Consider the following 15,896-nt stretch of genomic DNA (forward strand, 5'->3'; position numbering starts at 1 on the left):
AATATCAATGGTTTGTGTCTAAGAAATAGGTTCTTTGGTAGACATGTTAATTCGAATGTTATCGCTAGATGTCGTTTCTTTAGTGTTTTTAGTAGTTTCGTTAAGATGGCAGTGTTATCAAAAATTCAATGGTTTGTGTCTAAGAAATAGGTTCTTTGGTAAACATGTTTATTCGAGATGTTATCGCTAGATGTCGTTTAATTAGTGCTTTATTAAAAGTGTTCTTCAGATGGCAGTATTATCAATAATTCAATGGTTTGAGCTTTAACAATCAGCGTCTATAATTATTGTCTTTGGTTTGAGTCTAAGAAATAAGTTCTTTGGTAGACATGTTAGTTCGATATTGTATCGATAGATGTCGTTTCATTAGCGTTGTAGTAGTTTTGTTAAGATGGCAGTGTTATCAGATATATAATGGTTTGAGTCTAATAAATAGGTTCTTTGGTAGGTACCTAGTTCGAGATGTTATCGCTAGATGTCGTTTCATTTGTGCTTTTTTTTAAAAGATGGCAGTGTTGTCAATTAATCAATGGTTTGTGTCTAAGAAATAGGTTCGTTTGTAGACATGTTAGTTCGAGTTGTTATCGCTAGATGTCGCTTCATTAGAGGTTTAAGTAGTTTTGTTAAGATGGCAGTGTTATCAACAATTCAATGGTTTGAGTCTAAGAAAATAAGTTCTTTGGTAGACATGTTACTTCGAGATGATATCGCTAGATGTCGTTTTGTATTGACTATGCGGCTGATGCATTGTTCTTATCCATTAGACAGAGAAATGTGCTCTTCGGTAGTCATGTTAGTTTGGGTTGATTCAACTATGTCAGACCATACGTTGTCGTTTATTTTAAAAAGATGGCGTTGAAAGCAATACAAGAAATGATTTAAATTTTTATTATTTTTGCTAGCGACCTGCCCCGGCTTCGCACGGGTAGTAGGTAAAAGTATGATGTAAATGGTCATTTTAATCTGTAAGAAACGCGCAATGTAACCAAACTAATCAAAAATCGGTCTGAGGGCCCGGGCACTGAGATTTCAAGCTATATTTACAGATTTGGTCAAGCGGGTTGATGTCACTGGACAAAAGAGCTGGTAGCTTCCCCTCTCAACGTATAAACATTGCGATTCAGCGGACGAATGCTGCCAGCATCTTCGTTAACTTGGGGCAGTTACTCACTTGGCCGTACGGTCCGAGTGAGGTCATTATTAATTCTGCACGTCATTTTCGTGGTGACACAGGGTGGCACCAATTATTTTAGAGATTAGTCGAACAACGTTCAGCAGGGTTTAAAAGGAAACTTCTTATATAGTTATATTTAGCACAGCACAGTTTATTATAACAGCCTCGAGTGATTCTATTAACATATAGCTATCTCTGTAAATACTGATGTGTTAACTACAATGCTATTTGCACTACCAGGACTGTCCTAGGATACATTTGCTTGTTGATGACATGAGAATGACATAAATGCGACTACTAACCAATTTGCATCATCGTGCTATGAATAAGGGCTCAAAATAAAAGCTCCCCGTTAATCATAATTATTTAGATTGTGAGCAGTGTAAAGTTTGCAGAATTTGCCTAAAGAAAAAAAAGAATCACTGCTGAGAGATTCACGTAACCGCTGTCAACTACCATATCCCACTTAAAATTTAATAACATACAAAATCGAAAACTGCTCTCATGAAGGCCAGTGAGTGAAGTTTGATACTACACGACTGTTCAACTACATGATTGCAAGTTATCGCTCGAAACGTAGTAGGTAAAAAATAACTACTAATAAAAACGTCAAGATTGAAAGTAGAAATGGCTAAGCCCGCCATTTCATAACAGATTAATCACACGCCAAGATTTCGATTTTGATGTCATTTTACATGTACATATTATATCTAAAGAACATCCAAACGTATTTATTAGCAGCGCAGCGGTAGAGAGGGTAATTTTAGTTGGCGTCTACGAAGTACTCCTGGGCAGCCTTGGTGTCCGGCTTGATGGTCTTGGCACCTGGCTTCCAGTTGGCCGGGCACACCTCGCCGTGCTTGTCCGTGAACTGGAAGGCTTGGACAAGGCGAAGAGTCTCCTCCACGGATCTGTTTTGTAAAACTTAATAAGTACTATGTATGTATATGTATTTATTTTAGACATGTGTAAGAGCTGTTTCACACTGACGTCCAGTTTTTTGCGGGTACGGTTTTTTGCAGGATCCCGTTTTCTGTAGTATCATGCAGGATCCCGCAAACAGAATCCTCGTGTGAAAGTTACTATATTAGCAGTAGCCTATACTACTAAAACGAGATCCTGCAAAAAACCGTTTATTTATATTGTATCGCTTAGCTTCAAACTCGGGTAAATCTATTCGACCCTCTCAACCTCTCAACTAATGTCTACCCTTATTACCAAAATCGCATAATCAGACAGATGGATTTACCAGAGTTTGAAGTTAATCTACACATTTTATACTTAGATAATTTCGAGTTTCCATTTAGGAATGGAAAATTTTGTTGCACTTAAAAATATGATGTTTAAAAAGGATATGTGGATTTTTGTAATTTTGGGAACTTTTCCACCAGACAACAGGAAGTATCTTTGGAATCAAAATTAAAATTTATACCTACTATAAAATACGGTAAATAATTGAATAAGGTTTTTAATGGCGTTTTTTATGCGTGGTAAGTAATACCTATACAAATAAATGTTCCGTGAACAATGTTTTGTACGGAATACTAAAAATTAGAAGATTTATAATATAATGCACGATTCAGACAGACTATTCATATCTAGAGATATAAATGAGCAATACATGATTAAAACTTATCAAACTAGGTTATATCTTAGATATATGTGCCTATTGTTCTTATCTTTCAAAGAATTATGTGAAATTGATAATACTGATTCACTATTACAGATTCCCGACAAAATAGCGTCAAAATTTAGAAAGGCACCTACATTTGTTTATGGTTTTTTTTCAAGTCGGTTAATACAATACATTTTAAACATGGTGCCCACTGTTTGGGGGTAAATTAAAAACAACAATAGCGCAAACTGTACTGTGTGTGTACTTACGAGAATGACAAATACTTGATTTTTTTTATAAAACTAGGTTAATAATTGTTGGATGTGCTGGACGGACACGCGCCCTAAGGAACCCTTAGGTTCGCAGTGGGCCGGTTTTATTAATGGAATCTTTTATTAACACAGCAAGGGTTCTTTCTAAAAGACAGGTATGCAGATGAGCAGCTCTACATAATTGAACTTTGTACCTAACTGCTAGTAAAAGAATGAAACCGGTTTCGATAACACGCGTTAAAAGGCCAGGTTATACACTAAACAGTTGAATTAAACAGGGGTATCAGTTTACTACTCGGCTGTCGCGGAGCGCGGGAGCAGTAAGCCTTATTTTATACAATACAACATGCTATGCCTACATAAAATGTTTATATTACAGGTCTGCACATGCTTAGGGTGACCGCTATAGTCATTGACCACTTCTAACAAATCAGAAATAAGCAAGCCAATTGAACCCTTGGCCAATTACTACGTAGTGGCCAATAACTATAGCAGTCACCCAATATGCACAAGGACTATAACTATGGTAAACAGCACCAGTACCCCGTACTGGATATAATGCTTATAACAAACATTATTGAATTTTCTAGTCGCCCAAAGCCTATAAAAAAGCATTTTTAATACAGTTGCTCAAAAAGTGCTACTTTACGTAGCTGTTTAGCGTGCGGAAAGTTGGTTATCTCGAACTAGTGCTTTTTACTTTTCCAATTTTTTTAAATTTATACTTGTTACAATTCACGACTACTTATTGATGAGTGTTAATATTAGTTTCCTTTAAACGTCGTAATCAGCATAAAAACCTACCGTTAATGTAAGAATACGAAAAATATTACATATTTCATATTTAATTACTTACCTCTTCATCATTATAACACGTTTATTTTTTAATATTCAATATTGAGAATTCCGTTCTTAATAAGTTGACTGAATGGAACGGAATAGCTGCCAAACGCCCATAGATATAATATACTTAAAGACGACGTCTAACCGAGCTGTCACTGTTACCACTTTTGTTTAGTGTACGATTAACAATGTTTTTCTTATTTTTTCGCAACTGTATTAAAAAACGTCGTTCGATACACGTGCGGAAATGTCATTCTTCACTCGTCCCGAGTCTTGCCACTCGCCTGCGGCTCGTGGCAAGATATCTCGGTACTCGTGAAGTAATGACATACCTTCCGCACTAGCATCGAAATGTACTATTCCCTACCCTACACATAGATAAGACGTATTGCTGTACCCGACCAAAGATTGATAGGAAACAAATGAAACAATGAACCCGACTAATTTACGTTGGTTGTTTTTGGTATGTTGTCAGGGAATGTTTAAACGTGTAATTAATTTCATCGCATTGCGTATGTTTCGCTTGAAACAGGCACTCACCGTCCGACAGGCAGGTCGTTGACGGTGATCTGGCGGAGGTTCTGGCGGTCGTCGATGATGAAGAGCCCGCGGAACGGGATGCCGGTCTCCTCATTCAGCACGCCGTAGTCGCGCGCGATGCTGTGCGTCTTGTCGCTGATGATTGGGATGTTCATCGGTCCAAGACCTCCTGGAAGTTCATACAATCAAGGTGAATTTTTACACGAACTGAGTAACATTGTTTTGTGGGATATTAAAATGACATTTCGATTGTCCAATCTGCATGTTATTGTACAAACAGCAACACTCTTAACTGCCCATCGGTGAACCTTATGCCTTTTGTAATAAGGTTTACGAACTGTCAGTTAGTTGGGCCGGTGGTAGGTACATTAGGGTCCATGAGATACCATTATTTTGTAACAACTTGTTTTAACCATGGTGCAATAAACGATATTCTATTATATTCTATTTCAGATCCTTAGATTGCAAATTGGCCGTATTCGTTACAGAAGAACCATCTCCTCTTTGTGAAGTCGGTTTGTTTTAACCATGGTGCAATAAACGATATTCTATTATATTCTATTTCAGATCCTTAGATTGCAAATTGGCCGTATTCGTTACAGAAGAACCATCTCCTCTTTGTGAAGTCAGTTGTAAACCCACCTTGCTTGCGTGGAGTGTTGATCCAAGCCAAGTGTGTGAAGTGGGAGTCGGTGGAGGCGGCGATCACTTCGCACCCAATCTTGCGGAAGTCGTCAGCGTGCTCAGAGAACGCGATGATCTCAGTAGGGCACACGAAAGTGCTAAAAAGATAATATTAGGTTTAAAAATAGGGCCCTATTATTTAGAGGTATGCTCTAACGCTGTTACTATAAGTAGTTCGTTTTTTTAGCATTAGAAAGAAGGTAAGCGATCTTGACATGTCTTTTAATTGAAAAACGTTTTTTTTTTATCAGTAACTATTACTACTTAAGAAAGCAAATAATATAAACGATCGTATTTGATTCACAATTGTTACATATTTGCCGTGTCGTGACTTATTTTTAAAACGTGTTTTTCATTAAAATACATATCAAGATTGTTTACCTTATTTCAAATGCTAAAAAAACGACATATAAGCATACGTTTAAAAGAAACATATCTTCTGCTACAATCATTTAGTTATTTTAAAACGGATCGTGTTGTGTGTCAATTTACCCTACTCAATTATATGAGTTAACTATATGTTATATTAATACAATGTGTTTACATAATCACTATGTTATATAAGCGTGTTCTAGAATTATCTACCAACGATGCCCTTACGACATTTAACCTCTTCACCATAAAACTGTGTTTATCAATGTCAAAACACCGCGTTTAGTATAAATAACTAATTGCTGTAATAATATAATGACGTAGTGAAAACCAGTTCTCATCTGGTCATATTTAAACAGAAACATTTGGAACTTTTTTTATTACATTTCTTACAAAAAAAAACTTTTACAGTTTATGTCCAAAATCTGATAATTACCCTTAAATATTTAGTAACAAAATAGTGTCTTTAATACCTAAACTAAGAGCTAGAAACTAGAATTAGCAATGTTAATACTTACAAGTCCAGGGGATAGAAGAAAAGGACTACGTATTTGCCTTTGTAGTCGGACAAGGCGACGTCCTTGAACTCGCCGTTGACCACCGCGGTGGTCTTGAACTGAGGGGCGGGCTTAGTCAGCTGGAGCGGCATCTTGTTAAAGCTGCGGCACAAAAACATCACTTTAGTGGCTGCATACTTTAGGGGTCATCCAGAAATCATGTCATCATATTTGGCCTATTTTTGACCGCCCCCCTCCCCCTTGGTGATATTTGGTGATTTTAACGCAACCCGTCCTGCCGCAAGATCACGTGATAATTTTGATGTTTTTTATTGGGTAAATACGCAATTACGCATATAAAATAGAGCGGATTATTTGATCGCATTAAATTTTTGAGTAATATTGTTGTTTTTGTCATTCCCGCTTTAAAAAAAAACTCGTGATATTTCATATTTAACTACCTACAGCAGAATTATAGGTACTATTTAAAGACGTAGATAGATAAGGATTGCCTGTTGTAGTAGGCATAATCATTGCTATTATTTATTAGACAGGCCAGCCTATTAAGTACTCAATTTTATGAACTTAAAATATTGTAGAAAAGACTATTGACGTATCTACTCTATTACTACAAACCTAACTACATAAGTAATTAAATACTATGTTGCACAATACTAGTCAAGATTGAGTAACATCGTGACACGGTTGATAAAAAAAACAATAAATGATTCAGCACATTCTCATAAATGACTTATAAATTAGCATGATGTTTCAGTCAGGTTTTAATGGCCTTATTTGCTCAGCTGCGAGTTTCAACATTTAAATATCTTCTGATATTTTCAGCCATTAAACATCATCATTTTGTATAGATTGGCGGATAAACGTTTTAATAACAGGCACATAGACGCCCTCGTTATCTATAATAATTACTCTAAATAGGATATTTAAACATCTGAATCTGAATATGCTTTCTAACGTCTCCGCAATAATCAGCAATGTCAGCATTAGGATCCGTACCACGAGTTGACACAACGTTTACTAGTCCATGGCTCGCACTGATGGATTGGTGCGATAGAGGGATTGCGCGATAAAAAAAAACCATTGGAAAGCTAATACGATGCCACAGACAGACATTGACGTCAAACATATAACACACCTCTTTTAGCGTCGGGAGTTAAAAAATGCCAACTCGTGGTAGCCATGCAGATATTACGTGAGCACCTTTTCCGCTCTTATGCATCTGATTTGATAGCGATTGTAGCTGTCTAGACTCTACAGATAGGTAAGCAATCGTTCAACCGATAAGCGGCTAAATGAAGATAATGGAGTTAAGACTAAGTCCCTGTTCATTGATAAATATTTCCACGACTACGTTATAGGTATTATCTATGTGTAAATTTACGTTTAAACAGTTGACCTTGATAATAATACGGGATAGCAAACGAACCTATCGTGCATTGGTTCCAAGAGTCTTAAGAAATGTTCCGGGGGCACTATATACACCTCGTGTAACGTTCTGGAAGTATTCCATAGCTGAGCGAGCAAAGTTCCATCTCCGCGGTACAAGTGCTCGGTGAGAATCCCGCATGTTAGCATGTTAGTCAAGATGGCTTCGAGTTTATTGACCCTGGGAAATGAGGGCATTTGACAATGGTTTTGTTTTGGCGGCTAAGGTTCTAACGCACCAACGGACCGCCGGCTGACGCTCTCTAGGCATAATATTTCTGCTTTAATCGCTATAATACAAATCTGTTGCTAGCTTAAGATTCATGTAACAGTCTTACTGTAAGGTATAAAAATTCTAAATTAAGTTAAATAAGTTCAACCAATCTAAAATAATCAAGAGTGTAAATAGGCAACTGTCTCTAACGTATTTTTGTTCCTAGTTTACTGCAAGATTGATGTCTTCGATAGTTCCACCACTTTCTTATAAAAATCAATATAAAAGCGATTAGGTACTTATATAGCTCACGACTGTACCGCAAAGGCTACAATATAAGTAGCATTTCTTTTCAAATTACACACTGGAACATGAGCATTTACACAATTTTTTGCCTTAAAAGGATATCGTATTTCAGAATTCGATTTATATATAAATACCATATTAATTCATATTAAAATCAAATTACGGTACTTACTTATTTTTTAATTACTTAACCTGGTTTGGGAGGCTAGTTAGTTTAATGAAATGACCTATTTTAGCTGTAAGGAGTAGGCAACTACAAATAAACTAAAGTTTTATCTTACATATAAACTGACAAAACGCAACTTCTACTGCTGACTGTACCTAGTTAGTTACGTTAATTGTATGGCTTAATAAAATTATGTAGGGTACCTACGTTGATAAGCTGATAAGTTACCCGAGGTACAGTCGCCATCAGATATATAGGATCGATCAAGGCGCTCACAAATATCTGAACACGCCTCTATTGTCAGGGCGTTAGAGTGCGTGTTCAGATATTGTGGAGACCTTGGCCGCTCCGATATATCCGATGGCGACTGTACTATACCTATTTCAATTACATGAACGAGCTAATTCAACGCAGATGGCATTTGACTTTCATTATATCAAATTAATGTCTACTTACTTATAGGTAGATATAGTTAGCAACTTGTAGCAAAAATATAGTACCATTTTTATTCCGTACAGTTGTTGCAGTTAGTCTATCAAATTAAAGTATAAATACAAATATAATTATCATATGATACTCTAGAAACTACAACCCACAACCTGACATGTGACCTAACCTATTCTAACTATTGTACTACCTTACTATCTTCTATCTAAATATTATAATCCAACACTACAAGTATTGCTACATAAGACAGGTAAATGGAACCTCATTGAAAAAGGTCTCATCATGGGCATCAGGTGTTCCGGCCTGTTCAGTTCTAAGCTGGTGATCTCATCACCTCGACAGTAACATTTCTGGTCCATAGACATCCTGGCTGCTAACACTTCTTTATTTGCAACTGTAATCAGTTTCACTTCATTTAAATAGCCCATACTTATATTTTTTCTTGAAAGATGATCAAGTTTTGATGGACAATTAGGTCAATTCAACCAAAGTAAAATAAAGATAATCCTGATATTAATATAATAATGCTAAACTAGACATTTCTCTTGGTTACTTTTTTTTTACTTTAGTTATTTATAGAGATAAAAATACCTACTTATTAAACAAATACTAAAATACATACAATCACTCAGGAAGAAATATCTGTGCTCATTGCACAAATAAATGCCTTTATCCGGATTAGGACCCAGAACCATTGGCTTCATAGGCAGGGTCACTAACAACTGGGCCAAACCGGTTGTCAAACATTACATGCAGTGTGAAACGAGCATAACAATGGCTGTTTGGTAGAAGAATGTTTAAAATTCTATTTTCTAATAGTAACCACATTTGGAGTTTTGGAGTTAGGTTATAAAATGATTTTAGAGAAGGAAATACATTTTTAACAATTTAATACTAAGAAACTCTGCTATTCAGTAATCTACAAAAAAATATAATTGACAAATCACTTAAGGCAATCTACAACTCCACATATTTACAGTATAAAATGGTTAGTTATGCCCTTTAAATAAAAAAATGCCTACTGGTATAGTTAATTATCTAAATAAAATTATGAACTCCACATAAAGAGATATTATTATATCTTATGGTGGAAATTTCTAGCATTTAAAAAAAGAGGTTAATATTATTCTTGTATAATTATTAGCCTTAAAACAAATATTTATGTATACAACAGAAACTATGCAAGCAAGTAAAACTTGTGACGATTGTGTGTTTATTGAAATATACCTAGAAAATGATATTTTTTACTCAGTGGAAATTATTGCATTATCTATGATAAAAAAGAAAGACAAGCAGAAGTAACAAATATTTGAAGCATATATAAAAGCATGACAAACCAAAAGATGAAACACATAACTTTCTTTCTGCATAATTATTATAAATTTATGATTTATTAGACATGTTACAATAAATAAATATTGTATTTTCATAGGAAGTTCATTTTTAAAAGTCAAGGAACCTATAAGTATAATATTTAAATAAAAAGCAAATATTTTTTTCTATGAAACATGCTACCCCCGACACCACAAGAACAGTACCTTTGTGTCACTGTCATTATTTTTTTGGCCACATTGCTACTGGCTTCGGTGTCAGATTCACTTCGGTGTCTTTTCCTATTATTAGATTCTGAGGGCATCATGAACGTCCTTTTCAAAATAAAAAAAACGGTTGTACTTAATATTTACCTATACATATTACGAAATTATTCGACTTGGCAAATGTCAAGCCAGTCTTATTATGAGCTATCAAAATTTAACCAAGTGGGTACATCTAGAAATACTCAAACCGCTAGATCAATTGTGTCTTCTAGTCAAGAAATAACTTGCAAGCTTGAGCCAAGGTCACACCATTACTCATATACCTTAGTGGGATTATTTTAACGGTTCGTAACGTTTTTCTCAATAGACATGCAAGGCATTACATTGATTTTAGAAAAGTATGAGAGCCGATAATCTTTAAAACACAAAGTAAGACAAATGTACAATTAAAATAATCAAATAACTCACTCAAGTGTGTGGGAAATATACTAGAAGACTCCAAACAAATCACACGATCTCCGCTTCAAAGTCGGCGTGCAAGTGACAGATACGACAGGCGACAGGACAGAATAGAAAAAAAAGAACCGTCGTTTCAACTCCCTCCACACTCCACGTTCCGGCGCGGCGTGATTTCCTCCAGCAAACAAAAATGGCGCTGTGCCTGTGCAATGTTGCCAGGTCGAGCCGTAATTAAACTTCACTTAATAGCTGAAAATATTTTTTTGCATTATTATTAATTTAGTATTAACGCGTGTATACTTAATTATATTATACTGTAAAGTAAATCTGTAAATGGTGGTTAGATTGGGTTCGAAAATAATGACATCTATTACTTACTTCCATTCAGCGTTTTACTTCGTCACTTACTCGAATGAAATGGTTCATCCGGCTCTTGCGTCGTTCACAAGTTCTTTTAGAGATGGCGCTGAACCTAAAATTTCTTAGCAATAGAAGGGCGTTTTCAGAAATAAATATCGAAAACCCGATTCTCACAGATCCCGGTGTATTTGGGTTCTTTCAACTCAGAATCACTAGCATATTCAATTCTGATGATAAAATAAAATTGTACATTCCACTACGTCACGCACATACAAGTGAAAAAAATTTTCATACTAAAACGTGACGTAATGGAATGGACATTTTGGGACATCTTTTTTAGGGTTCCGTACCCAAAGGGTAAAACGGGACCCTATTACTAAGACTTCGCTGTCCGTCCGTCTGTCACCAGGCTGTATCTCACGAACCGTGATAGCTAGACAGTTGAAATTTTCACAGATGATGTATTTCTGTTGCCGCTATAACAACAAATACTAAAAACAGAATAAAATAAAGATTTAAATGGGGCTCCCATACAACAAACGTGATTTTTGACCAAAGTTAAGCAACGTCGGGAGGGGTCAGTACTTGGATGGGTGACCGTTTTCTTTTTGCTTTTTTTTTGCATTATGGTACGGAACCCTTCGTGCGCGAGTCCAACTCGCACTTGCCCGGTTTTTTAATGGTGGGATGGAGAATGCTGTCGATTCTGAGTAGAATGAGCCCAAGAACTACTATAAGATGTCAGTTATTTTACTTATTATTTTACTTTACTTATTACTAGTTATTTTAGTTACTATATACTTATTATTCCTCTTTTGTCGTAGGATTAAGCTTTTTTCAGCAATATTTTTATACTTATTAATAGGTAGGTTCTTAGTTTAGTACATTTACTTTCGCAATTTACGTTAGTAGGTAGATGTTTTTGGTAGTTTAGTCCAGTTTACTATACGTAGGTAGTATGTATTGGTTAGGGTGTTGTAAGGTTGATTTAACATATATTCAATTTTATAAATTGATCGTTTTATAAATGTGTGAACTTCTGTCTGTCACAGAATCATCAACGACTATTGTAATAGAATCATGTAACATACGACGATACTGAAAGGAAAATTTAAAGATGAGTTAGTTCTCATTCCGAGGATGATACGTCAAACGTCGCTTGTCGAATGGGGGTCCTGGTATACCTTTGATAGTCAATTTTAGGCCAAGCGCGCACCACGATTTTAATTTTTGCGATACGATTTTAGAATCGCGCTGTAATTTATCGCAGAAAATTCAATGCGCGCACTGCGATGAAAAGTCGACGATTTGTTCATTCTCGACATGGATTTCGTACCAGTCGCTTGTCGTGAAACAATATGCAATCGCTGTATGACTTTGAGTATTTATACCACAAAGATGATCTCCTTCTATTTCTATAATTAAACGGTCAACATCTAGCGTCTCATCTTGTGACTCCATTGGAGAAGCAGGTTCCGATATGTTGACGCTTGGAGAGCGAAATGCCGACTGAGGTCCGGGGTGCGATTTTATTATCGCAGTGCGCGCGGGGCCATACAACTCCGTATGCTGCAATTCACTTTGCGACAATCGCGTCGAGAGCAGTCGCGGAAAAATGTGACAAGTCACAATTTTAAAATCGCTGCGATTATTTTGTCGCATATGCGCGTTACATTTCTGCGACTAAATTATCGCGCGACAAAAAGTCGTGGTGCGCGCTTGGCCTTACACACTTTGAATTTTCGCTTTCTTTTTCAGAGCACAAGATACAACTATGAAGTCATGTCTGCCATTTTCTTGCCATATTTGTGCTTTTTATTCCATACTAGCTGACCCGGTGAACTTCGTTTCACCTAGGTACATAGGTATAAGCATCTGTTTTTTTTGTACGTTACGGATTATACAATCATTGTATTACAGGCATTATATCAACAAATACGTATAGCAAATTTTTTTTCGGTTAGTATCGGTTATGGTACATGACTATTAGGTATATGAGTTGTACCAAACATGAAACATTATACTAAAATATAATCGATAAAGCGATAATTAGATATTATCCACCGTTGATGGAATCAACACTCAGTATACAATAAAATCAACTGTTGATTTGACGTGGATGCGAAATCTAACAGTAGTACATGTCGAATTTGGCCCAAGGTATCATCAGTGCAAGTAAAATTCGAAAAGACAAAATCCATGAGTTATTTAAACCATTGCCTGATCATCCCGCGAGTGTCCATGTTGAATGCCGCCGATTGTACGTAAATCCCAATAATATCAAGAGTGAACTGAAATCAAAGTTGCATATTCAGGATGAAGCAAGCAGCAGTAGAGTATTACGGTCGGATATACCAACAATTACATTTAAAGATCACTGTTTTGTGGTCTTTTTATTACTGCTCGTACCATACTAAGTACTTTAGGTAAATGAATAATTTTATTTATTTGTTCAATCTTAAAAAAATAATTGTAAAAACGACTCCATTACCCTCTGTGGGCACTGTGTGAAATTTGCCACCGCTACTCCGGACACTATAAATTATCATAATACACGAAATATTTGTTTGCATTCATCTATGTCCAGTGACAAAAAAGTGATATTAAATCGATGCAACATGTACAGTCACCTGCAATAATATGTTACTATTCGAAGGCCGCAAAAATATGTGACACGCTCTTATGGCTCTAAAAAATTAGATCGTGTCAAGTATTTTTGCGGCCTTCGTTGTGTAACATGTTATTGCAGATGACTACCTACTTGGTGTAAACGGATGCAAAATACTCCTCTTTTCACATGCATTAACTGGATGCGATACTACAAGCTCCTTGTTTGGTAAAAGTAAATCAGCAGCCGTCATTTTTGTAAATGTGAAGAATTTAGCATTTGCGCTACTCTATTTGGATCAGAAAATGCAAACAGGAAGGAACTCATAAATATTGGAATCAAAGCATTGGTATCATTGTACGGTGGAAATCTCTGACACTCTGAACCTGTAGCGTTATAATCTCTACTTGAAAATAATTGCCGCGGCCAAAGCTAAATTTAATATTGCAAGATTACCACCTACAGAAGATGCTGCTGTTCATCATTTTCTCCGCGTACATTTACAATGTCTTTGTTGGAAAACTATGGACACCAATATTGCCATAGTGTCCCGTAGATTGGGGCTGGAAAAAAGAAGGAGACCAACCCATAACTTGTCAATTGAGCCCTGCACCAAACTTTTTTATTAAAAATGATCCGATGCACCCGCAAAACGGATACAAATGGAGCCCCGTGGTAGTGGCAGATGTACGTGTCAACGTTATGGTGTGGAAAGTACCGAACTATGTTTTAACTGTTCTGATACCGATTGCACCAATAGTGCACAGAAACAAACTGATTTAGAAGAAACCGAAGATTATTAGATTTATATTTACATTGTTGAAAACTGTAATTCATTTGTAAAATAAAGCTTGTGCTTTAATTTTTTTCCTGTAATTTGTCACTACACACGATATATACAATTATTATTTGATTTTCAAAGTTAACATATTTGGTGGTCAAAAAAACGCGTTTTGTATACAAATATTTTGATATATTTTTAGTATGTCAAAAAGATACAAACAAAGAACTAAAAAAATCAAACTCCGTCTTTGTGGGAATTATTTTGACCCTCACCTACAAATTTTCATACGACTCCTCTAGTAAACTGCTGTATACGGATAAGATGGTTCTTCTTGTCTACGTCACAGTGTGATAAAACGGTGGTGCCCGTCAGTTTTAATCACGGTGCATTGTGTTATATTTTGATTTTTGTCACGTGGATATAGCCATGGAGGTTTGGGGCGGATGTTACCAAATTCGAAATAGTTTCAATTCTGACTTGTCAGTTTCTTTTATTAGGTAAGCCTGTGAATGGCGGCTCCGTTGGTTAATTTCTCCTAGTCTACTCTATACTCTTCTTTATTGATGAGTACTTAATGACTTAAGGGACACATTGATTAACAGTCTGCCGGACGGTATCGGCCTGTCAGTTAGAACAAAATTTTGACAATTCCGAACAACTGACAGGCCGATACCGTCCGGCGGACTGATAATCAGTGGGCCCCTTTAATCGTAAGCGTTCTGGCCCCTTGTAAACAAATCTATGATACAATTGATAAAACAATGTTTCTCCACCTCAGTAAATGTCAATCTTAGTTCCTAACTAGGTAATTTGCGATGGAAAAGATAGTAAAAGAAAAGTATGTGTACGGCAAAAACCAACCCATGTATTCATCTCGAAGACTCTTAAATATTGCTTTAAATTACAAAACGAAAACGAAACGCTGAACTTAAGATGCAGCGATAGGAATAGTAAGTGCACAGCATCTATATGTATAGGTAATAAACATTATTGTAATAACCAATTCTCAAATGACAAATACATAAATATTTGTATTAATTGCGAGTGAGTGAGCATACATGTCTACCGGTGGAATTAGTATGTACCTATTCCTGCAAACAATAAGTTGCGGAATCATTTGAACCCATATAGCTATTGTTTGAAAACTCACTGCAAGAACTAAAAGATATGCAGTAATGCAGTATGCACTGCACCACTCGATTATTCCGCCCACCTTACGCACTAAACTTATATACCTATAGGACCTCATGTGAGTTGGCGAATTGGGTAACATCCGTCCAAACCCTTAATACAGGCGTATTATGGGTTTGGGCGGGTATTTAAGTAGTGTTTACTATAATTATGTAGGTACTTCAGAAAAATACAAATTTTCGCATATATACGTGTCTACAAATGCACGGCTCTACCTACCATAATCATTGCTCGTGCTGGGGGCCGATTTTTAGGGTTCCGTACCCAAAGGGTAAAACGGGACCCTATTACTAAGACTTCGTTGTCCGTCCGTCCGTCCGTCTGTCCGTCTGTCTGTCACCAGGCTGTATCTCACGAACCGTGATAGCTAGACAGTTGAA

The 15,896-nt window shown here is 36.2% G+C and overlaps 1 protein-coding gene and 1 long non-coding RNA gene across 3 annotated transcripts in view; both read right to left on the minus strand.

The window, feature by feature from the left end:
* LOC134679018 (uncharacterized) overlaps positions 1–15,896 on the minus strand; it is a 473,913-nt gene that overhangs the window by 363,772 nt on the left and 94,245 nt on the right. The window lies entirely within an intron of this gene.
* Positions 1,305–10,741, minus strand: LOC134678981 (peroxiredoxin 2). Of its 2 annotated transcripts, none has more exons than XM_063537739.1 (5): positions 10,583–10,741; positions 6,019–6,159; positions 5,087–5,226; positions 4,445–4,613; positions 1,305–2,085 (listed from the first exon to the last, which is right to left on the minus strand). In XM_063537739.1, exons 2-5 carry the CDS (start codon positions 6,147–6,149, stop codon positions 1,938–1,940), a joined length of 588 nt encoding a protein of 195 aa, XP_063393809.1. In that variant the 5' UTR covers positions 6,150–6,159; positions 10,583–10,741; the 3' UTR covers positions 1,305–1,937. The 2 variants fall into 2 exon arrangements, with proteins under 2 accessions (XP_063393809.1, XP_063393808.1); XM_063537738.1 differs by lacking the exon at positions 10,583–10,741 and adding an exon at positions 8,838–8,970.

The sequence above is a fragment of the Cydia fagiglandana genome, chromosome Z, assembly GCF_963556715.1.
Source record: "Cydia fagiglandana chromosome Z, ilCydFagi1.1, whole genome shotgun sequence".
NCBI lineage: Eukaryota > Metazoa > Arthropoda > Insecta > Lepidoptera > Tortricidae > Cydia > Cydia fagiglandana.

Bases quoted from the DNA above. Each gene is read 5' to 3' on its own strand.
- LOC134678981 (XM_063537738.1), bottom strand. From the start codon at position 8,941: ATGTCTATGGACCAGAAATGTTACTGTCGAGGTGATGAGATCACCAGC. The intron at 4,614-5,086 runs GTGGGTTTACAA...ATGAACTTCCAG, and splicing joins CAACACTCCACGCAAGCAAG to GAGGTCTTGGACCGATGAAC. The intron at 2,086-4,444 runs GTGAGTGCCTGT...TTTACAAAACAG, and splicing joins AACGACCTGCCTGTCGGACG to ATCCGTGGAGGAGACTCTTC.